General features: G+C 48.3%; 1 protein-coding gene across 2 annotated transcripts in view; it reads left to right on the top strand.

Moving 5' to 3' along the window:
* The window catches only part of PEBP4 (phosphatidylethanolamine binding protein 4), a 200,378-nt gene that overhangs the window by 50,317 nt on the left and 125,478 nt on the right, over positions 1 to 24,583 (top strand). For both annotated transcript variants that reach the window (XM_074940340.1, XM_074940339.1), the window contains exon 4: positions 23,289 to 23,387. In XM_074940340.1, the coding sequence (XP_074796441.1) occupies positions 23,289 to 23,387 (99 nt within the window). The remainder of the gene's footprint in view (positions 1 to 23,288; positions 23,388 to 24,583) is intronic.

The following is a 24,583-nucleotide window of genomic DNA, read 5'->3' as shown; positions in this document are numbered from 1 at the left end:
AGAATGGAGGGCAGGTGTTTCTTTCACAATGAATGGCTCACTGGATCCCCTGGAACAAGGGACCAGTGCCCTTCTGCTGACCCACCCTGTTAGCAGGTGTTAGAACCTCAATTAAGGCTGAGTTTTTGGATGGCCAACTATAGCTACGAAGGCCCAGATCCACAACTGATTTCAGCTGAAGTTAGGAGCCTAAATAAGTCCCTTAGTGGATCTGGGCCTTAGGGCTTGAGTTTCATAGGTGCAGATTGTCTGCAGTTCCCATTCACTTCAGTTGGAATTGCAAGTGCTCAGCACTTCTGCAAATAAGGCCCTCGTCTAATGTTAAAATGCCCCAAAATTGAGGAACCACAAATTAGCCCCCACTCTGAAAATCTGAGCCTTAGTGGGATCTCAAAGGCACCAAGTGACTTTATAGCAGAGTCAAGGATAGCCTCCCTCACGTGTACTGATTGTCAGCCCTCTGTTTTTGCCGCAAGACTGTCTTTTGCCCTCACAGGAGGAACGATTTAGTAACATCAAGTCGATAACTGATAGTCAAATAACTCCCTTGCCAAGACGTTTACTGCTCACTGGCAAGGGAAAAGATGCAAAGTGTAGTTCTAGTCAGATACACAACTGTAAACGTGGGAGCTCAGGGCCACCAACGTCTGATCAGTTTGGATCTTCCAGGCAGCATGGAATTTACTGCAAAGCCAGCATTGCCCCGCAGAGCCCGTGGAAATACCGGTCTGCTGCTTGGGCCGTCAGCAGGCTTACCTGTTGAGTTCTGAAACCATACGTGGCAGAGGGGATGCTGCTGGAAGAATCAGAAAGGATGCAGCTTGATTCTTCAGTTGCCAGGGGAGGTACGCATCCATGGGCAGTTGTAAGAGTTTGTACCCGAGTGAATGTGGCACAGAAGTCCTGCAGGAAGGAACAAGTGCAGGGTGCACGGATCCTGCATAGCTGTGCTCGAAGTGAAATGGGTCTGGGGAGGTCCTGGCTCGGCCTGCTTCCTCTCTCCCACACCAGCAGAACACCCTCGATGGTGCAGAGTTCCTCCTGGATCACACTGGCGCAAGGGGGAGCAGAACCCAGGCACTAACTTTGCCGAGAGCAACAAAGTTGGGCAGACGGGATTACTCAGGCTCCCTTCATGCTGGGAAAAGAACCACAGCAGCTCCAGACGCAAGCCCTTCAGACCAGCCGCTGTACAGATTGTCAGAGGCTGGAGCATGGCTGGAAGCCATCAGTCTTTGTGGTGTACCACAGGCCTCTCTAATAATGTGCAAGGAGAAAGGCCTCTGTGAGCCCATCTCTCTGCATCTTCTCATAGGAAAACGCCACGTTACCTGTTGCTGCATCTCATCTGACTTGAGAGTTTCTCTCTGGCAAGACGCTGATTAGCCTCCCAAATGTCACGCTGATGAAGAGGAGAGTGAGCTGCTTGTTACTCAGGTGTCTGTGAGAGCAGAGAGATGGCAGGTCTCCTCTGTATTTCCCTCATCTGCTTTTGTTTGAACTGCGCTACCGTCAGGGACCAGCCTCCATCTGCACTAATGAAAATGATAAAGAGAAGTCAGTGCGATTAGCTAAACACCCTTATCACACATTCCTCCAAGCTCCAGGGTCAATATTTGGCCAATTGCGGGGTCTTCGCTTTAAAGGCCTCTCTCTTTAAATTCTTTCTTGTCCCAGGGTTACTATGTAATTTAAAGAAAGATTCATTTGCCATTTTCAGCAAAGATACAGTTGCTGAGTGCTAGGAAGATACTGCTGATGCCTTGCAGTCCTCTTGCTCGGTGGGATGGGACACATCCCTATCCCGATCAAGGAAAGGCTAACGAGCTCTTCCGGGGTCAGCTGGTGCAAAAGGGGCACACCTGCGCAGCCTGTGCCCCCTGGAGGAAATGAGCGTAAAAGGGAGAGTTTGTCCCAGGAAGGGTGGCGACCAGGAGGAAAGCCGCTCTGCACCAGAGTGAGTTGATGCTGCTGAGAGGAAGGCCGGTTGCAAGCCTTTGGTGCCCTCACGGAATCGTCTGATGATGCCCAGGATGATCCCAGAGGTTGAAGATAAGCCTTGACCCGGAGTCTATCTCCCCTCTCTCCCAACCACCACTCGTTCACAAACAACTCAGACACTTGGAACCAGGTCTCATAATCGGAAGGACTTTTGAGGGGGAAAGATCTCTGAAAACAGCCAAGCATGAGCTAAAGAAAAAACTCAACCTATCACATGCTGTCCATCCACAGACCACAAAACTCTTGCCTAGCAATAATGGGTTAAGACTCTTGCCTGCCCCAAACTGTGCAAGTATCCAGATCCTTAAACCGATCTGAACATTGACCCACCAGCCCGTTGCTGTCATGGGTATAAGCGAGACCCCCGACTCCGAATGAGTCAGCGCTCTGGGGAATAGGGAGACTGTAATTAGAGACAAGCAGCACAAGGCAAAGTTTGGCTCTGTATCAGAGCACGCACACAGGCCCGGGGTGTTCGCATTCATCTTTTCTTTTACACCACGGGGAATCTGTTTAGATGGCTCCAGCTCAACTGAATTGCCAGGTTTTAGATGGTCGTGTTTATCGATGTGCTGGAATTCACCATGTCCCACCCACTGGCTTCATTAGCAAATAAAATGCCTTATTCTAAGCCTGCACCACAAGGGCAGAGGGGCAGAACTGATGACTTTCACACACCTTCACTCCTCTCTGGTGAGATTTTTTCATCCGAGGAGAGAACGCCCTCTTCAAAGCTACAGGCCTAGCAAGCCCTTGGGGTGGTATTTTGCAAGCAAACTGGGCAGTTTTAGTAGGTTTCCAAGCTGTCAACATGCACTGTAAGCTCTGTGGGGCAGGGACTGTCTTTTTGTTGTGTTTGTGCAGAGCCCTGGTCCATGATTGAGGCTCCTATGTGCTATAGTAATACAAATAATAATATAATAACAACAGTACCTCAACTTGTGCTGTAAGATGCTGAATCTAGATGCTTCATGACTACACCGTACCCCTTTCCCCTACATACCCTCAGGTCCCTAACTGTCAGGTTTAGGCACCCTAGAAAACCTGCAATGCGTTGTACATCATGGTTAGACACATGCATTGGGTAAGTAGGTGGGGAGGAGGTCAGAGAATTTCAAGGGTTAAGGGCCCCTCTGATGCTCCTACCAAACAGGGGAAGTGCATCACCAAAGCCTGTGCATGTTAAATGTGGCCGGGGATGCTACTCTCTGTCGGAGTTGTGCTCACCCCTGTGAGAAATTAGTATGTCCTCAGTGCAGTTCTCCACAGTCAGATGGCCACCTCGCCAAGCCCAGTGTTGTCTCGTCAATAAACACGTTATGTTCAAAAATGTTATGCTGATAAGGAGGACACCAGCGCTGCAGTTGGCAGAGCGTGTGCCGCTGGGAGGGCTCTTTCCAGAGCTGCAGCGCCTTGCTGGGCAGTGGGTGGGGAAGCTCGCATGCAGACTGCAGGTTGTATCTGTTCAGTGAATCAAGGACATCAGTCTCCAGGCCTGTCCAGCCAGCTTCTTTCACTGGCGCTAAATGAACAGGAAAGAGCGCTCTTAAAAGAAAAAAGGGAAGAAAAAAAAAAAGAAGACCCAGCAAAGGCAGAAAGGAGCCTTTCCCGAATCCCCTGAGGATTCTCAGAGAGCTGACCGTGGAGAGCATGTTAAGATTATTCCCCAAACCTGAGCGTTTTTGCTGTGTGAATATTTGCAGCCTCCACTTGAACCATCAGTTGACTTAGACTGTAAGCTGAAATAGGGCTTGTCCGTTTTCTTCTGTGTTCGTACAGCACCTAGCACGGTGGGGTCTGGGTATATGGCTAGGGCTCCCAGGTGCTACAGTCATACAGATGCTGAATGAACTTTTCTCTCCTCTTTCAGTCCAGTTGCCATAATGTGAGTTTTGGTTTTGAAATAGTCATTAAAAAGTCAAAAGAAACCCACTTTGGTCTAACCGAAGCACTGGACACACAGGGCATGTCCCCTCCCCTACCAACACCTTTAAATAAACAATGATCCCATGTTATCTTCTTTAACGGCTTTACCGCGTACTTATGGTAATTGCGTCAAGGAACACTTGTACTGTAACTGCAGTTAATACGCAGTTACAATCCATGACAAATCACTGTAAAAAGAATTCCGATTCATGCCACAGAAACAACACTTGGAGAACGTTCCCTGCTGGAATGTTAACTGCTTCCCTGACGTCGGTCGGTCCAGCTGCTATGCAGGCATGTTCCACCAGTGCGCCGTTGAAACCTGTGCCTGGCGGCGATCTATTACGATGTATTTGTTTGGAAGTAACACCTACACTGTGCTAGGCCCTTTCTAGGCAGTCAAGAGGAGGTAGTCCCTGCCCTGAGGAGCTTGCAGCCTAAACATGGACAAATGTAGAGGTGGGCGGAGGGCAGGGAACGCTGAATCTGTGAAGGATCAGAGTCGGACCAAAAGCAAGGGTCAAGCTCACTGGAAAACCCTACACAGAGAAGCAGTAGGTTCTTAGTCTCTTGAAGTCGTCACATCAAGATGGGATGCCTTTCTGGAAGATATGTAGTAGTCAGACACGACTTGTTGAGCTCAGTACTGGAGTGGCTGGATGAAAGTCTATGGCCTGTGTTATGCAGGCTAGACTAGATGATCTAATGGTCCCTTCAGGCTTAAAAATCTAAGAGTCTTGTGGAACCGATGCACATGGCGTCAGTTAACCACCGACAGCAGTGACTTCCAAATCTACCTTTCCGCACCCGGTCCCTACCCCACCGAGTGCGGTCGCTCATCTTCCACTTCTTGACATCTCTTCCTGGAAGTCCTGCCAACAGCATCAATTCAAGATGACAAAACAGGGACACCCCATCTTTCCCCACTAGCACCTGTCTAAACATGCTGAAAATCTTTCCTGAGAAAACGTTGATTGGCTCTACATGCCATTCAAAATCGCTCTCTTCCCTCTGCACCCAACACCTCTGCTGCTCAGGGTTCACAGCCTTGGTGCTGAGGTACGTGGCACCACCAAGTGGGGCTGAACCGGTGGGAAACTTTTTTTTCAAAAATGTCACAGTGCAGACATGGCTCCTGAGTTCCTGCTGTATTCTCAAGACCAGATCTTCAACCTGTGGCATCGCACTGTTGAAGTCAACTGTTTATACCATCTGAAGATCTGGTCCCAGTCTTTACCAAAAGAGGTGGTGATGTCGACACGCCCACGTCTGTGCGACGCCTAAATTTAGATTTCTTGTCAGGGTTACCCTGAAATAGCAGTTGGGCCACGATTAGTTTTCAGTGTGGGTTTAAAACAGCCATTCTTAATCTTGTGTCCTAACTCCCTTGCGGGTCTGTGAGCTGTTCAGGGTTGTAGGAGGGCATACGTTTTTCTCCCGAACTGAAACCGGCTCCTCACCCTTCAGATTGAGAAGAAAGCCTTTCATGTACAAATAGATGCAGTAATTCCATCCAGGTGAAATTCACTCCCAGTGCAGAGAGCCTGCTGGAGGCCTGTGCACTGATTAGGCAGCTGGCATACTGTTCATGACTGCATCTCTGTTACTCTGTGCTCCCCTTGTCTGTCTGCTTCCCCACATTCTCACCTTTTAAAATAAAAGCTCATCTGGCCAGGGACCGTCTCCTTGTTCTTTGTGCAGCACCTAGCACAATGGGGCCCTGGCCTCAGGCACTATTGTAAATATAAATAACAGCAGTCTGAGGCCCACTAAGGACCACAAATCCATGTGATGGCCTTCCACACAAGCATGAATTTCACCCCTTGCTGTACATCTCAAAAACCACAACCCCTACCAAAGCAAACCCTCAAATGCTCCCCTGAGTAGAGGATGAGAGAGAGAGAGAGAGAATAAACCACACATGAGAGAGATTAATCACAGTGCTGAATGCATTACTGGAAGGCACTCAGATATGACAGTGACGAGGACTGTATAAGAACCTATAAAAATAGAATAGACTATTGTTTGTTTCTGATAGCACTCATCCTGGAATATACAGCATTAAGAAATGTGCATTTCATGACATGTTCTATATGAACGTCCAAATTATATTTCTTAATTGAGATATTTTCAAATGTATATGCCACTAATGTAAGTATTTATAGCACAATGAGCTTGATCACACTAACCTCACATATTGCTGCCTTTTGGAACACACATGTTTTCTTTGAGTATTTAAAAAAAAAAGTCTGAAATGCCACAAAGGATTCTGGGATTTCACGGGATTACCGGAAAGAAAAATAAGTAATGTGCGGGTTCCAGGTGATTAAAGTTTGAGTACCCCTGTGTTCAAAAGCAGAGTCCAGATGTGTTCAACTCTGATTTGAAAAAAAAAAAAGCAACCAACCCCTATTTGCATTTGTATTTTAAATAAGAAGCTTATTTTCATCAGTTTCTAGATGACAAAGAATGATGTGACTGAGCCAGAAATAGCATTCCACAGTGTAACCTGCTGATTGAATCCCACCTTTGTGACCCAGGAAAGCATAATTGCACCAAACAGGTGGTCTTTAAGGTAGATTTCACTGGACATGAAAATCAAGTTCTCAGTCTATAACTCAGTGTGGGAAAGAATTGAGGCAAGATGACTAATGGTTCATAAAAGTAGCAAACTTATTGACTAATAGAATTCTTAGTCATGAAGTCTCCATGTTCCATACGTACCAAAATCAAAGCAATTACCGATTTAAATGAAGCTGGAATCCATGGTGCAGAAAATGCTTGTTTTAGCGTAAGATTGGACAAAGGTGAATGACCTGTAAAACCTCTGGTAATGAAAGCTCTTCACAGCTTGCAGTGTTTCACTGGATGGTAATTGCTGCAGTCTGTGATATGGATCTGGCTGTGTTAATGATGCACTGTTCCTTTTCACAGGACTCATTTAAGCTTTGCATTTTTCACAGATTTCAAAGCAACTAGGCAGAGTAGAAATTAACACGTTAACATCGACGTTTTATCACTTTGCAAATTTAAAATATTATTAAAGACTTTTTTTTTTTTAAAGGGCTAAGGCCCTGATCATTTCAGGAGAATGGATCGATCATGTAGGCTGGGTGCAATAGATTCTGACTTGTAACATTTATTGTTTCAGCTTGGACTTGGTATCTCCAGCCACTGTAGAAACTGTAAGCTTCATATCTCCCTTCTGCTGCAAAAAGGGCCCCATTCAAACAAATTAGATGTTGGAAATCATATTTCAGATTGGAAATCAAAAATCCATTTGTTTACAAATGGGAAACCCCATAGAAGTGGGCCTGCTGGTTTATTTTCTTAATTTATTGGGGAGGGAAGTTCTGAGCTGTTCCCCTTTCACTCCTATTCCAGGCAAGATTCATTTCTGTGATGGGAAGGGGTTATTTCTTATCTGCCCTGGACTGTTTTTGCCAAAGCAATTTCTTGGTTTAGATCCACTGGTGTCCGGGTGAGGGTGGGGCTTGGGGAATTCTACTCTGTTTTTTGGGATATTTGCAGAAAGATATTCTGAGAGTAAACAGCCAAAGGTAAAGGGCTAGGGAAGTGAAGTCTTGAACTGGCATTCAGTCCCCAGTGATGGAGTTGGCAGAGAAGGTCTGTTCCAGCAAGTGTCTAAATGCTTTTAGGAGCTCAGTAACTAGCTCTGGACAGAGAGTTCTCCAGTCTCTTCTAGCACATGTAATCTTTTGTGGATGAGCCGTGCGGCTGCATTCCCAAGGGGAGCCAGGATTAATTTCTTTCCCTGACCCAAGAGGCTGATCCAGCCTGACCTGTAGTACAGCAGGGTGGACGAGGTCAGAAAGAAAGAGCAGAGGGGACTGGTAGTAAATGATAAGGGGGCTTCGCCACTTAGAGTTTGAACAATACGGAAATGGCATTTCCAGTTAACTTAATCACAGAATGGTATGTGACTGAATATAAGCGCTGAGATTCAATTACTGTCCCTGCTAACGCTGCCCCTTGGGATCAATGTTTCAGCCTTCCCTGTGCCGTTCTGTGCTCTGAGCACTGAGGTCCTGCTAATAGGCAGGTGCGCAGTGAAGCAGCGTTGGGAATGGGCAAAGATTCTTCCTCTGGTTTGCACAGGGCAATGAAGGACATCCTCTTTCTGTTGAACTTCTTCATGGTCCACATGAGTAGCGCAGCTTTGCTAAGGGTCTCTCTTGGGTACTCATGCGGCAGTGAGCTGGGACAGAAAGCAGGGCATTTCACGTGATAGACAGAAATGCACATGTATCTAGTTTGGGCTAAAGGTGTTTTCTCAGTAATAAGAAATAAGAACGTGTGTTGCATCTCACCCATAGAAAAACCTATAGAAATATTAATTTGTTCCCCTATCACTCCTGTGAGATATGGAGTATTTATCATCCTTACCATTTTACAGGGGGAGAAACTGAGGCACAGAAAGGTGGCGTGCCTTGCAAAAACCATGCAGGATAAACTTCACCCCTGTGCAAAGGGCCATGTAAATCAGTTTAAACCAGTAATTGCTTTGATTTTGGTACATATGGAACATGGAGACAAAGGTCACATGCCCTAGTTAAGGTCTATTCTGACAGCTTCATCTGACAGGTAAGTGGTGTATAGGTCTTATGTGGGTTGGCTGCTAGGGGTAGCAACCATCCACCTTGAAAGACAATGGGGTAAGCACCAAAGCATTTCAGTTGCTGTGTGCCAGACTGCAGCAGGGTGAGTGGCTAACAAGTCCAGTTCTTGAGCAAGAGTCCTGGCCACAAATAGTACAGGCATAAAGCCCAGGGCCAGAGGATGTAGCAGGGGTATAACTAGCTCTTGAGGCCTGCCGCACTTTCCTCTGTACTCTTAGCTGCACAGCAGCGACTTTCACCAACAGCGAATTGATAGCGGAGCAAAGAGTAGAACTCAGGACTAGAACGGGGCGACATTTTTCAGCCAAACTTTTTTTCATTTTTTACAAAATATGCAGATTCAGTTCAACCCAAACGTTTTGTGAATTCATGACAATTGCAAGTTGTTTTGAATGGGGCAAAAAAAGAAGAAAAAAATAGAAATGTCAAAACCATGAAAAAAGGCACCTAGCTTTGCATCTTTGTGATTTTCGCTGGCCCCTTTGTTTTTCCTCCTGCTTTTTGGAGTCTTGGCCTTCACAGCTACCTGGGGGACTGATGCTGTGGGTTGCTCACATCCTCTCCCTGTCCTGCTCTGTGTAAGGCAGTCAGCATCCTGATGTGTTTTCTCTCCTCTCTTTCCCCCCCGTTCCTCTTTATTTATCTCTGGCTACCAGACATTAAAGATTGATCTGTTGCATGTGTCTCAAAGTGGTATTTGACTGTATGCATGGAAACAGGGCTGTCAGCATTGTCAGCTCCGAATAACAAATCCCAGAGACAGAGAAAGCAAGCTGCTCCCTTCAAACTCGAGAGCAGAGGGTGGGTATCCTGCAGGAAGGCACTAAAGTGACGGGTGGGGAAAGCGATTCTTCAAGCTGCACTCTAATTTAAGCAACCCCTCCACAACGCCAGGAGAGCACGCTTTCCTCAACTGCCTCTCACAAACCCAGCGCCCGCCCGAGCTGCACTTCAGCAGATAATGAGTGTGAGTTTAAAAAACTTAAAGCCTCTTCCTGCGAGCTGGTGACTGACACAAATGGAGTTCATATTTAATCATCTGTTAACTCGTTGTCTATTATAGCTCTTTAATAGCACCAGAGATATTCTTAATGAAGCATGATTTAAAGTATTTACAGCTCCAGGACCGACAGACATCACTCACAGTGTACAGGTAATGAGGCGTAAAACAGCTCTCGAAACCGTAAAAACGAGGGGAGGGGGGGAAGAGAGAGAGCAAGATCAGGCGAGGAGGTAGAAGCTGAATTGTTCCAAGGTTTGTTTTAAAATGTTTAGGCATTTAAAATCATTTTAGCTTTTCAGAGGTGTCTGGTAGCAACAGAGTTCAGCAATTATCACAGCCGCGTGGCTCCCATCACGCCGGAGGAGTTCATGGCATCAATACCCAGCTCCGAATAATGGCTCCTCATTGCTTCCACCATGCAGCTCTCGGATGGGGAGAGGGCCCTGCTTTCTCATGCAGCCGTTTGGCGTGTAAAAGTTGGCAGGGAAAGCTTGCCGGGGCAGGCTCTGCACCAGGGTGGGAAACAGGGTCTGATGGCTCTGGGGCCTATGGCCAGCTTGGGGGTGAGTGGATCTCAGTCAGCCCCAGCTGGTGTGAGGGGGGGATATTTTGTTCTCCTGTGTAATTGCACCTTTTGAAAAGAGAGGAATAAAAACGTGTTTCTAGGCTACTCCCAGCCCCAGTGCGGAGCACGGGCCTGCCCCTCCATCTCCTCCACTCTGAGCTCCACGGCAGGGTAAAGGCCCATTGTCTCACTCCCGACCCGCTGTGCTGAAGGGTTTGGCTGGAGCCTCACCACATAAGTACGGGCTGGTGATGGTTGGACTGGTTAGCCTAGCCACTCTGCTTTGTGATGACCTCCCCTCCCGGGAGAACTCGCCGGGCCATACCCTCAATGATCTCAGTAGGGAGGCTATGTCTACACAGCAGCTGGGAGGGGTAATTCCCAGCTGGGGAAGACATACGCACGCTAGCTTTGAGTGAGCTGACAGCTCGGGCTAGTCATCTGGGTAAGTACCTCGGACCTCTGACAGGACTGTACTTGGGCAGCTAGCCCAAGCCACTGTCCATGCCACCGTGACCATAGTGCTCTGGCCTGGTCAGAGCGAGCACTGCCCATGCTGGGAATTGCACCTCCCAGCTGCTGTGCAAGCAAAACCTTCGTGGTTCTTTGCCAGTCTTTTAGTGTGTCTACGCCCAGGGGCGCTAGAACAATTTGTAGAGTGGGGGTGCTGAGAGCCATTGAATCAAACTGTAAACCCTGGATATAATGGAATCCACTTCAAGCCCGGGGCATGCGGCAGCACCCCTAGTTCCAGCACCTATGTCTACACCACGCCTGGGTCGGCAGACGTGTGCTAGCCAGGCTCACACTAAAAGGGCTGTTCTCGGGTGTAGACTGTGTACACGCCTCGTGCCCCTCCGGCTTGAGAGCCCGAGCTGCAACAGCTGCACACTCCTTCTAGCACACTAGCCCTGCTAGCACAAGTCTGTGGCCTGGGGCTGGGAAGCTCACTCCCAGGTGCAGTGTAGACACACCCTCCGAGGTTGTGTCTGCAGCCTCTCTCTATCAGAAGGGAGCCAGACCTGCCACTGTAGAGGACGGGGCACATATTTGTCGCCTAATAAAGAATACCAATTAAAAACCTCAAGCTGCTTTGCTTCCTGACCTCGAACCCTCCTTCTGAGACCCTCATCCAAGGCTGAGCTCTTCTTGCTTAAACCGGAGTGACACTGCTGCCACCTTGCACAACAGGAGCAGGAACCGACTCTTCTTGTGGTTGCATGAATAACATTGAACTCCGTCTCAGCCCTGCAGGCTCAGACTGGCCCCGGGATGCACGTGCAGGTTTTCCAGAACACAAGAACAAGAGGCGAATCGGGGAAAATTAAGAGGCGAGACCCGAAAAACCACTAAAAGGAAATACTTTTTCACTCAGTGGATAACAACACTATGGAACTCGTTGCCACAGGATCCTGTTGAGGCCAAAAACCTCAGCAAGATTCAGACAGGGTTTGGATAAGCAGAATATCCAGAATGAGAATGGTTAATACGAAGCTATTTTGGAAGAGATTGTAAACCTCGTGCTTCAGGGCTTAAGACAGTTGCTTACTAGAGATTAGGAGCTTTCCTGCTCCTTCCTCTGAAGTCCTAATTGGTCTGATCAGCTCACAGCTCTTCTCCAGTCCGGCGGTTCCAGTGTTTTCGGTATCCTAACGTGGCAGGATTTGGACTCCTCCTTGGGGCACTGACATTAGAAAACGAGGCTTTCGGGAAGGAAGCAGCCCATCACGGGCCTGCTGTAGAATGTTAACGGGACTCACTCGGACTGTCTCAAATACACCCTTTCACCCCAGCCCTTCTCTCCAGGTCCTTGCCTAGCCTCCATTGTAGTAGTGTCTGGGCCTCCCCACTCCTGCCAACTGTTTCCACTGTGGTCCAGCCTCCTTGGACCCAGAAGATGAGCCCATAGCCAGGCGTGGATCCAGGCTCACTCTGGTCCTTCAGAATGGCAGTTCTTTCCCTCATTACCCTTTCCCCTCCACCTTCACTGAGGGGTTTGTTCTGAACAGGCCACTTGGCTGGGCTTCTAGCAGGTGGTTCCTCTGGTTACATCTTCCTCAGACCTCTTTCCCAACCCCACGGCCTCTCCGCCAGAGGCCTCCTATACAGCCCCTGTGATGCCTGCACTATGCATTCTAGGAGAAACAGTGCTTGGTTGGGTCTATTACAGTCGTGCCTAAGGACCAGCCAAGCATGGGGCCCCCATTGTGCTTGGTGCGGTACAAAACACAGATGAGCAGGTGGCCCCTGCCCCAAAAAGCCTGCAATCTAAAAAGGCTCAGCCCTTGAGATGCGAACCTCTATACCCCACTGTAACCCCGCACACAGCCATTGGGCTGGCCCCATTAGCACTGAAGGCTCCCATGGGAGTTCCTTCCATTGGTGAGTCAAGCAGGGCTGTGCCTTGAGAAGTCAGATTTAGTAGGTTGACTGTGACCAGTCACTGGAGCAACAGGTTGTCGGGGGGGGAAGGAATATAACATACAGATGCGCCTTGCCCGCACTCAGGAATGGCCCTGACGTAGCAGCCGGCGGCCAGCAATTCTTGTAGCTTCTGCGGTGTTGACCTCAAAGGCCAGCTGTTCCAACAGGCAGAGCTGTCAGGCCACGCCTACACTCCAGCACAACAGCACCAGAGCTACACCCCCCCGGTATAGTGCAGCTGTACAGAGACAGAAGGGGTTTCTCTGTTGCTGTAGGAACCCTGCGCCCCAAAGCGATGGCAACTAGGTGGATGGAAGCATTATTCCACTGACCTAGCTACATTTACCCCAGGGTTAGGTTGGCATAGCAATGGCACTCCAGGGTGTGGGTTTTTCAAACCCCTGAGCACTGTAACTATCAGAGGGGTAGCCGTGTTAGTTTGTATCCACAAAAACAACGAGGAGTCCGGTGGCACCTTAAAGACTAACAGGTTTATTTGGGCACAGGCTTTCGTGGGTAAAAAACCCACTTCTTCAGATGCATTCTTCTTGCATCTGAAGAAGTGGGGTTTTTACCCACGAAAGCTTATGCCCAAATAAATCTGTTAGTCTTTAAGGTGCCACTAGACTCCTCGTTGTCACTGTAACTATGTTGACCTGAGTTTTAAGGGTAGCCCAGGGCAAGCCAGTGTTGTAGCGATTGAGCTAACTGGGGGGTCAGCCCCTGCTCAACCCTTCAAGTCGTTGTCTATACTGAGGGGTTGACAGGGTGCAGCTACACTAACTGCTAGCCGTGGCTATTCCCAAGCGTGCACCAGGACTAAGAGCATGCTGGAGCCTCCGCTGCCTTGTACCTGTGCAAACGCTACCCAATCAGCACTCGCGCCCTCTGGCAGCAGCACTGAACACTCACACTGCCCTGCTGTGAACCACTGCAGCTGGCATGAGGCAATGGGAAATTGGGTGGGGCCCACAAGAGGCTACAATGCCTAGCTGACCCCTTAGCTTGTGGCCAGGGAACAATGCTCTTATTGTTTTCAAATGTCACCCAGCACGATCCCTTTTAGGCAGGACTCTGAAAATAATTTGTGACTGAGGTGCCATTTTGCATCAAAATATTTGTCAGAAAATTTCGACTGTCCCCAATCTACATGTCCTCTCGTGTGACAGAGATTGGGTCGGAAGGCTGGGCGCTGTCACAGGGACTGCTTGCCTCCTGCCGCCTCCTCTCACACAGGGTCTCTAAAACGCAGCCAGTTAGTACAGCGGCTTCCTTGCTTCCAAGCGGGCACACTCGCTTCATTCTGAGTGTTGTCCTGTGATCGAGCAGAAACCGGGGGGACAAGGTATGTCCTCACTAATTAACTGTTCCCAAATCCATTTCCTCAGGACTTTGGGCAAATGACAATCAAGTGGAAGCGTTCGGGGGTGAATTCTCTGAATCTCAGTAAAAGTGTGTCTCAGCTGAAGAAACAGGTGCCCCAGCCTCCCTCTCAGTTATGGTGCTCTGTTGTTGGGGAGAGGGTGGGATTTGTTTTAACTTTTCGCTGCCACTTAGTGGATTTAACTTCTCTCCAGCAGGCTTGTTGTAGCGGGGCCTAAACTGTCCAATTACTCATTGTGTGTGTTCGAGGTGAGGGCGTGGGGAATGAGAGCAGAATTGTCCCTTCCAGATTTTTAGATATACTTTTTATTTCCGGAAAAATGTGAAAAGAATATGTTTGCCGTCATCATCATCAATTGCAGACAATTTAGCGCTGTCGCGAAGGAAGGCAGCCTCGCTTCCCAAGACAATCTTATTTTCCATCTCTGCTGCTGTGGTTTTAAGTATGATGTTACATAGGCCGACTTCACCTTTTATAGACTGTGCCAGGAAAAGACTAAAAGAGGCGGATTCTGATCTTGATTGCACTGGTATAACTGTGCTGACTTCACTGTCTTTGCTCCGGATTTGCCCTGGTGTAACTCAGATCAAAATCTGGCCCTAACTTATTATGATCCATGTGGAATCAACACTCTTTCCCCCCGTTGCCCCAATCCAGCCACCCTTGTCCTGTGGACTTGCAGGTTATAAAGTAATTTCATAGCCTGTGTCCATGGATAATCGTTTTGGGTAAGCCCAGAATGTCCTTATGGTATGGCTTTATATGAAGGAATAATGGCTGTTTAAAACGCACACACAAAACCCTTAAGGAAACAGAGTGGGTGATGTCCCTCACACCGTATGCCTGCCATTAACGGTTTATGGGAGTTGGGTATGCATATTGTGGTGGTTTCTCCATGTTGCATATACATATTCATCCAGCATTAGCATTAATAGGTCTTACAGATCTGCACTGAGAGCGGGACAGACCCCTTACTTGAATGCTATGATTCATAGATATTAAGGTCAGAAGGGACCATTATGATCATCTAGTCTGATCTCCTGCGCAACGCAGGCCACAGAATCTCACCCACCCACTCCTGCGATAAACCTCTCACCTATGTCTGAGCTATTGAAGTCCTCAATCGTGGTTTAAAGACTTCAAGGAGCAGAGAATCCTCCAGCAAGTGACCCGTGCCCCATGCTACAGAGGAAGGTGAAAAACCTCCTCCAGGGCCTCTTCCAATCTGCCCTGGAGGAAAATTCCTTCCCGACCCCAAATATGGCGATCAGCTGAACCCTGAGCATGTGGGCAAGATTCACCAGCCAGATACCCAGGAAAGAATTCTCTGTAGTAACTCAGATCCCACCCCATCTCTTCTTTAGTAACATTACCAGTTTAATGTAGCACTTGCTGTTTTATCAGAAGAAACGTAACGGTCTAGCCTGCTCCGCAGAAAGAAGCCATTCTCTTTTGACAGCGAATAAAGCCTTTTCCTAAAGCACGTAAAGGCTCAGTCTGGGAATAGACCTTCTAACAGATTTAGAGTCTGACTTTAATGATCCTGGATTAATCAATTATTATTAGAACATTAGGTTGCATAAATATTTGGCTGGCTTAGCTCTGCCTAGCCCCTCGGGAGATGAGGGAGAGCATGCACAAATATTGTAGACTGGCTAGCAAATGGTTCATCAGTACTCCAGATTGTGTTGGAATTCCAGTCTCCTATAAAATCAATGAAATCTCCATTAAGCATTGTATAGTGCAGGGAGGGGTTGGGGAGTATGGTGTAGTGGTTAGAGCAAAAGAGACCGAGCTGGGATGCCTGGGTCAAATTCACAGATTCTGCCACTTGGCCCCTTAGGCAGGACGTTCCACCTTTGTTTATCTTCTGTTAAATTGGGTTAATAATACGGACCTGAAACTTGAGGTGAGGCTATGGTTTAAAAAAAGTGACTACAAAAATCCCGTCAGTTCTGCTCCTTATGTGTGTTCAGAGTCACACTGGCTTATTTAGCTGCAAGTGATTCTTTTTACTGCTTTTCCCTCCTGTTAGCCACAGAAGAGGAAGCTGGAATTCATTCTTGGTCATGCACGAGCAACAGAATGGCTCACTATGTGCCTATTATAGAATCTTTATTACCAGGGATGAGCCAGAAAGAACCCAGCTTGATTCTCAGATACCGGGCTGAGTTTCCAGCATTGGCATCCAGAAGGAAATATTTTTTGGACAAACTTGAATTGAGGGTCATTTAGTATGTGTCTACACTCCAGTCAGTGGTGTGACTGCAGCATGGGTAGACATACCCAAGCTAGCTTTGATCTAGCTCGCTCAAGTCACAATACAGTGAAGATGCAGTAGCACGAGCTTAGATGCTCTCATACGTAGCTCGGCTCCTGGATAGGATTGCACAGCCCATGCTGCTGCAGCTTCACAGCTATTATTATTTGAGCTAGCTCAATCCCAGCTAGCTCAGGTATGTCTACCCGTGCTGCAGTCACATCCCCGATTGCAGCGCAGATGTATCCAGCGCGATGACGATCATGGAACCACGCAATGGACACATGCTTAGAGTGCTAGTCTGGAACTTGGGCAACCCACCGCTGACTTCTTGTGTGATCTAGGCCAACCCTTTAATCTCTCTGTGCCTCAATTCCACAGCTGTAAAATGGGGATAATACCGTAGAGGTGTGTTGGGAGGATAGGTGCATTAACAGTTGTGAGCTGCTCAGATACTCTAGTAATGGGGCCATCTAAGTACTATAAACAGTTGCTTTTCACACTCTTCGAGGTTGGCAAAACTCTGAGGGAAAGTGCTCGATTACTGGGATGGGATCGCTCGTTATGAGCGTAACTTACTGTTGCTGTCACTGGAGGCAAATGCCTGGGTAGAAGTTTAGTCTTTTGACAGGGGGGTAGGACCGGAACGTGATCGAGAAGTTGCAAGTACCCGATGTCGGCAAAGGGTAGTTATTGCTCTTTGATGGGCACAAGGTGTAGACTGGAACTGCGTGAAACCCGTCTGTTCTGCTTTGCAGGGTTTCTTCAAAGTATCTGGGGGAGATGGGAGGGAGTGGTTGATCCATGGGTTCTCCCCACCTGAGTCTTGCTCTTAAATTTGAGGGACAAATGAACCCACCGTTTCAAAGTGAAGCTAGGCCTGCTGCACTGAGCCCTGCCGGGTTTTGCAGCAAAGACGGGTAAACTTTGAGTTTTGCACGTTTTTTCTAAAATGGCTCAGATTTACTTCAAAGGTCTGTTAACCTCAGCGGCTGGACCCGTGTGAGTTGTGAATACGACTGGGTTTCACCCTGAGCAGTTCTTCATGCTCTAGCCCAGGCACACCTCTCACCCCTCCCCAAATATTCTGTGTTCATCGCTTCTTTCCAGAACAACTCCCCCCACCCCTCTTGCATGTGTCACAATTCACAGCTCTTACAGATGGCACCATGTATATTTATTTAATTGCTCCAGCATTCAGACTGCAATCTGGGGTCAGTCTGTTTAATCTATCCCTCTTTGGGGAGTCAAACCCGCCTAGGGTGACCAGATGTCCCAATTTTATAGGGACAGTCGCAATTTGGGGGTCTTTTTCTTGTAGAGGCTCCTATTACCCCCCACCCCCTGTCCCGATTTTTCACAGTTGCTGTCTGGTCACCCTAAACCCGCCGGTGTTTTGCAAGCGTAGGCCCTGACTCATTCCTTTGCATTGTTCAGTTGCCAGCGAAGATGCACTAGGCGGTGCATATGTGGCAGTTCCATGGTGCACTTGTTACCTAGGAAACCACTAGCTCTACATGTGTGTTGCTTAACACCCTGTTTGCTTTCATTTGGATAAATCTTTAATTCCTGTGCTGCCCTGTCTCCCCTGGATCTATTCAGCAGTGTATCCTCAGTACGTTAATCCCCCCCAACCCAACTCCAGTCCTCCCTGCCTGCCATGCTGTCTCTGGTTCTTACAAAGTCCTTGCTCGCTCGGAGCAAGTTTGCAAAACGATGGCTAATCTGAACAGCTCATGCTTTTAAAAAAAATATAATTATATATATACAGTGCCGCTTCCACCCAGCTGCAATTAGCAGCTAAAACGTGACGCTTAGACCTTCCATCATCAAAGCACTCAACAGACGGTAACTAATTAACTCTTTCCCCCTCCCCCGTCATAGTTTGTTTTCCCTATTTTACAGCTAGGGAAACTGAGTCACGGAGCAGTCTCGGAGGGGTTGGGCCTTTGTGGGTATGCACAACTGTCGGTAGAGGGTGCAAGGAATGCCCGTGGTTTGACAATCAGTGTCCAGTGTCCATCCCCTGCAATCACAGGACCACATGGGATAGAGAAGAAGGCTGACCTGGAGGTTAAGGTACTAGTCTAGGACTCCGTTCAATTCTTGCCACTGACTTCCTGAGTGACCATGGCAGAGTCACGCCATTAGTCTAGGGATGTCCATAAATACGCACAAAGGACCATCGCAGAAGATGGGGTTGGATAAACCCAATGGGAATAGATGGTGCACCTTGTAAAAGGACAGTGCCACTTCCACTCCAGCACGGGCTACCCTCAAGGAATTCTGTCTGGAATGTCTCCAGGGATTTCCTCGGCACCCCTTCCCGCCAGCACAGACACAATATATCCTCAGCCCCAAGACCACACACAGCAAATCAGTGGCAGAGCAGGGAATAGAGCCTGAGAGTCTTGGCCAAGCAGGCAGTTTGCAGGTCTGAGGCCGTTAGCTCTTTGGGCTCGTTACTGCTGAAAAGGCAAGGGAGAGAAACTATGGAAAGCTGAGGTAGTTATACAAAAAAAATTTAAAGAATTTGGGATAGTCGCTAGGAAATGGCTTTCCCTTCTTCTCGTTCTCCCTTCGTTGTCTGCAAAAACAACGTACGTTCCTCTTGCGAAGCGAAAGGATTGAGGAGTTTTCTGATTTAAACCGAGTCCCCTCCCCTCCATTAATCTCTTGGACTGATTCATGCCCAGAAAGCTGAGCAGCTCCAGCCTCGCTCTGGGCTGATTCCCTCTCTGGAGTCTTGACAGGAGCTAATGCTGTTAGCCCGTGTCAAAGGAGGGTTTAAAAAAACAATAATTCACCAGCATCAGGGCTCCTGTGTCATTTGCAGGCTGGCAGTCTAAAATGCCAGCGCCCCCTTTGCTGGTTCTCGGCATGCAACGATGTCACTTCTAGAGCGAAACTAGGACGGGTTTAAAAATCTGGCCTGGTGCAATCTCAGGAGCAAGCATGCAATGATTACAACGGCTGCCTGTAAGGCAGGACTCCTAGGTTCTGGGGGTCCAGTGACCAGAGCCAGGAAGTCAGGATTCTTGCTTTCTGTTACCAGCTACGGAAGATGCTGTAATCTAACGATCCCCTGCTTTGTTGAGAGGCAAGCTGGTTTCCCTCTCTGTTGCATGGGATATGATAATACCCACTGAGAAGATTTCTGCATGTCTGTCACAGGCTTTGCTATCTTTGGCTGGAAGGTGTGGGATTGTTTCTATTAGGATGCCTTTTGGGAATGCCTTTGCCTCCTGGCTGAGGGAATCTTTTGCTTAGGCTTCGAACAAACCTCTGGCATTTTCAGGCTTCCCTGAGGAACTCCACACCCCGCAGTCCTCAGCAGGCGCTGGGGTGTCCTGGGCCTCTGGAACGGAAGAGCTGGAATACCATCACAGAGACCGTTTTTGCAGTGTTTCTGGTCCAGCCAAAAGCAGCAAGTCACTATAACATGTGAGAGCAATGACCCCAAAGCACAGCTCAGGGGGGTTGACTGAACTCGAGAGACGCATCCATGGTTCTGCTCCAAGCTGAGCCAAGTCGTTTGTAGTTCACCTTTTGCTGCTAATTGCTTTGACATGGCTCCTGTACGATGCACATGGCATGCACGTGGAGGGCCTGACTCTCGGTTCCTTTGGCGGTGTAAAGGGGTCTTAGAAGGTAGAAACATCCCCCTGACAATCCCCCTCCTCCGGGTGGGCCCAGCAGCCACAGAGCTGATGTAAGAGTCCTGCTCCCAGCCCCGACGGTAGGGAGTACCACCTGAGTCCAGGCTGGAGCGTGCATGACAAGCAGAGCGTAAGATAGAGCAGCCCCAGGATAGGAGGAGAACAAAAGTGACTTAAAGTGCCCCCACACTGCTGCTTCCATCCCTGCCCCAAGCAGAGAGAGACAGTAACTAAGAATCAGGCCTTAACTCTGTGTTGATCTAGGGCTAGGTACCACACTGCCCCCTGACGTCAGTGTGAACTAACTGTATCTTGCTGGGGAGCAGGGGAAGGATCACGCCCACGCTCCACCCTCAGGGCATATCCAGGTTCAGAGTAATCAGTCCTGCTACGTCAGAATGAGGGTGTGGGGGGGGGGAATCCAAATCCCCAGTGGGAATGCAGCATGCCTGGCACTGATACAACCCCTCTTCCCTCACACAGAATGGCCTAGCCTGACCAGCCCAAGGCTCTGTGCAGTGCCGCCTTGATAGGCCACAATCTGTACCGAATTCTGAGCCTGCTGTTAACTTCCCTCGCACTTGATTCTCGTGTTTGCTGTTATTTTTTAACAGTTTTTTTTTTTTTTTGCATAAAAGCACTATCCTCTCCCCAGAGCCTGCCTGTAGCGAAGGCATGGTCTGTACAACTGCAATTATTTTGAAGAACAGATGGAGTGAGGAGCGGAAAGTCTGTTAATAGTAATAGAAATGCTACATGTTAACCTGGACAGCACACGATGACAGTCCCATGACTACACGTTCTGTTCCCACCAGCTGGGCGCCGAAGTCAAAGCAAGAGATTCACAAACACAGCGTTCAGCCACGTACCCACCTAAAGTTAGAACTCAAATTCCTTCACACTTGCAGCCTGGGATATTTCCCCCCCCCCCCAAACTCCAGTTTCAGTGTTGCCATCCAATATTTTCATTGTGTGATATTTCAACCAATGTTTTGGGCTGTGTCTACTAGTGCAGAGCAGCATTAAGTATGGGGAGTCATGGATTAGCAATTAGAAAACAGAACTCGGAACCAGGACTTGCCAGATTTTAATCCCACATTTGAACCTTGGTCTGGTCCTGGGAATTGCAGGTGTACCTGGCCTCTTTGGGTCAGTCTCTTAAGATCTTTGTGGCTTTTGTCTACCCACAAGCTTGCACCAGTTGGATGAAACAAGATTAGTAAAATCAGCACAAACCCGTATGGACACCCATATTTCAGTCTGCGTGGTTTATTTCAGTTTAGCTTAAACTTGGTCCTAATAGATTTATCAAGAGAAACTGAAATAAGTGTCCACGCAGTTTTGTTTTGTTTGTTTTTTGCACTGTTCTAGCTAAATCTCTTTAAGTTCACACCTTAAATTAAACCAGCACAACTCTGCTGGTAGAAAAGCCCATAGACGCACGTTCACTGTCTGTAAAAGGGGGCGGATCGTGATTTATCTCCAGTGGGATTGCTGAGGTTAAAGTGCCATAATATCACTATTCATTTGTATTGTGGTAACACCTGGGAGCTCCAGCCATGGGGCAGAGCCTCCCTGTGCGAGGTCCGGTACAAACACAGAATTGCCCCAAAGAGCCTTTCATAGGTGACAAGGGCATATAGCTACACAGCTCTCTTTCATTTCAGTGGGAGTCACGTGGCAAAATTTCTTAGCCAATGTAGGAAATTTTGACCCAAGGTGTGCTAGGGAATCGATGCCACCAGCCCGCCGCATTGCTGGCAGGCTGCTGGATCCATCTCGAGATCTTATTAGCCTGTAGGTCCCTTAATGATCTAAGTGTTTGCAGGATCATCTGGAACCCTGTATCCTGCCAAGTCCACTCAGATCTGTAGGCACTTCTAGCTCAGCATCCAGAGGTCATCAAACCCAGTCCAGGGTGGCAAGGACCAAACTATTGTTACTATCTGTCAGCAGCCGGCAACAAGGCACCTGTAGGTTCGGTCAGGTGTCCACATTGCAAGAACCACCACTGCTAGTGTACACCTGTTCTCTGGAAAAAGAAAGGCCTTCCTCTTCCAGGACTGTCAGTCCAGCTCCTTTCACAAGCCCCAAGCCTATGTAAATGGATCAAAATAACTGAGAGGGTCTGGGTCATTTTATGGCCATCAATAGCATTTGTAGCAAAACCAGCTAACGTGCTGAGGTGGGTTATTAAAACACATGCCTCCGGTAGGGTGACCAGACAGCAAATGTGAAAAATCGGGACGGGGTGGGGGGGTAATAGGAGCTTATATAAGAAAAAGATGCAAAAATCGGGACTGTCCCTATAAAATCGGGACATCTGGTCACCATAACCTTGGGTCGTGACCTGCAAGGGTCAGACAGGTTCACTTTTTCCACTTACAACCCATTATGGAGCTATTTTGCCTTCTTGAAGTATCGCTTATGGCCAGACGCAAGGTGTACTGGACTTAAGAGAGCTCATCAGCCTGCTCCGCCCTGGAAGCTCCTGTGCTCGGCTGAATTAATTCAGTCAGTGTTTTGTTTAGTCAGTGGGGAGACTTTTTTTCCCTTGCTCTCCGGACTGTTCGCACAGCTGACCCAGCAGGGTAGTGCGCAGGGGCTGTGAGAGTCTGTCTCTGAGATTAGACTATATCCTGTCCCTCATTTCCAGTGGAATGCAGGCCTCTGTGTGGAAAGCCCCTTGTGTCACGGCACGTCTCTCTGTGCTATTCTGCTGTAGGATGTGGTTAGTGAACGGTTGGGGAAAATTCTCTCCGGTGCCTTGTATTTGGACGTATTACAAAAGCCCATTCTTCCTCTGCGAGCTCTTGGAGGAAGTTTAGGCCACGAGGAATAAAATGTCAGGAGAAGGAATCTAGGCTTAGTGTGAAGTAATTAGTAATAGGATATGTCGCATTTTTACAGCTCATTTAATCGGAGGATCATACACAAATATAACTGTTACAGGGGGGGTGGCAGAGAGAGAGAGAGAATTCAGGGCTGATGAAAGTCCTGGACTGATGCCCTTTGAGGCTGACATTCCTCAGGACAGACACAACATGGCAAGAGGTAGACTGTGTCCTAACCTGTGATTAATTCCCACAGTGGGTATATCGACACAGCAAAAGCTCCGCACAGGCTAGCCTACACAACCTAGCTTGAATCCAACGAGTGCAGGTAGTGATAGCAGTGAAAAGAGCTCCGTGCAGGGGTCAGAGTGGGCTAGCGAGCTGAGTGCATACCTGAGGTCCATGCTGGAATTGTATTACCCGCACTGAAGCTTCACTGAGTTAGAGGCAGAGCTAGGAAGAGGATCCCAAAGTCCTACTTCCCCATCTACTTTGCCCTCTCTCCCCCAAGAGCATTTACCTACTACTGAATTGTGAAAGCACTGTAAGCCTGCGTGTTTCAAAGGTTGGGTGTGGTTTTTTTATATTGCAGAATAAGGAGTATGTGCTGATCATGGTGGATCCAGATGCCCCGAACAGAGCTAATCCGAAGTACCGTTTCTGGAGACACTGGGTCGTCATTGACATCAAAGTGAGTACTGGCCCTGTTTTCCTCTTCTCTCTCCTACATAGGATCACACCAGTGGTGTGTAAATTAATTCGTTGAGTGACATTTAACTTTTTCCTCCAGCCAGACCTTAGCCTGCGCTCAAATAAGGATTAGTTGTTCTTTTAAGTCAGCAGGGCGGCAATGGGCTAATTTGCGGGGTAGCCCCAAAAAGAGACTTTCCAGGACTGCTTCTCCTGAGTCTTACTCTCCCTCCTCTGGTTCATTCCTGTGTACGGTTTCAGGTTTGGGCCTTGGATAGCCACCTTGCAGGGTAGGGGAACAACAGGCGCAATGTTTCCTTACCATTCACCAAGGGCTTGTTACAAATGATCGTAAGTGGATGCATGGATACAAAGAGGAGAAAACCTGGAAGCAAGCCTTGCCCAACTCTCCATGTATTATAAAGCTGAGCTTTACGCAGAGGAACGAGGGCTTAGTAATTCATAAACTCACTAATGCCCCTTCTTCAGCTCCCACTTGTCCTCCTCCTCCTCCTCCTTTTGTAGACTAGATGGAGATACATCCTTAGCAGTTGGGGGAAGTGAAATCACAGGTATTCTACACTGAGCACCTTCTGCTTCTGTCACCTCCTGATACTTTGAGCCCAGAGTCTCAGGAAGATAAACGTTTTGTCTGCACGTGACTCGGAGCGCTAGTATGCAGCAGGTGGAACGCAGTGAGAATGGAGCAGATGGGATGGGTGGCGCAGACAGTGCAATTCCAGGGGCCGAACTTAGCTCGGATGGGAGCAGCTGCAACTCCATTGACCTGGATGCTGGTTCACCTGCTTCCTTCAATGCTGAATCTGGCTTCATACAGCTGAGCTTGAGGGAAACCCATCTTCTTGCCTGGCTTGCTGGTTGAGGAGTTGGGCCCTGAGCAGATTTTGGAGGCTTTGGGGTTTCTCAGCATCAGGAATACAAATTAAAAGCAGAGCTTATGGAGGAAAGGAGGTCAGGTTAATGCTGGGGACTGTGTTGTGTTGACTCTCGGTCTGTCCCGTTACCGTCAATAATCCTACCCAGCATGAGGTTGGTGCTTAGTACAGGGTGTAACAGCAAGACAGCACTTCCCTCTGTATCCTATCACTGTGAGTTTCATAACTCTCCAAGAAATCCCTGTCTTTTATTCATTTGTACTGCCCAGGGTGAGTGTATTTTGAGCAGTTACCTGAGGGA

This window comes from Natator depressus, chromosome 26, assembly GCF_965152275.1.
Source record: "Natator depressus isolate rNatDep1 chromosome 26, rNatDep2.hap1, whole genome shotgun sequence".
NCBI lineage: Eukaryota > Metazoa > Chordata > Testudines > Cheloniidae > Natator > Natator depressus.
The sequence above is the reverse complement of the archived record's forward strand: the minus strand, read 5'-3'. Positions and strand labels throughout refer to the sequence as shown.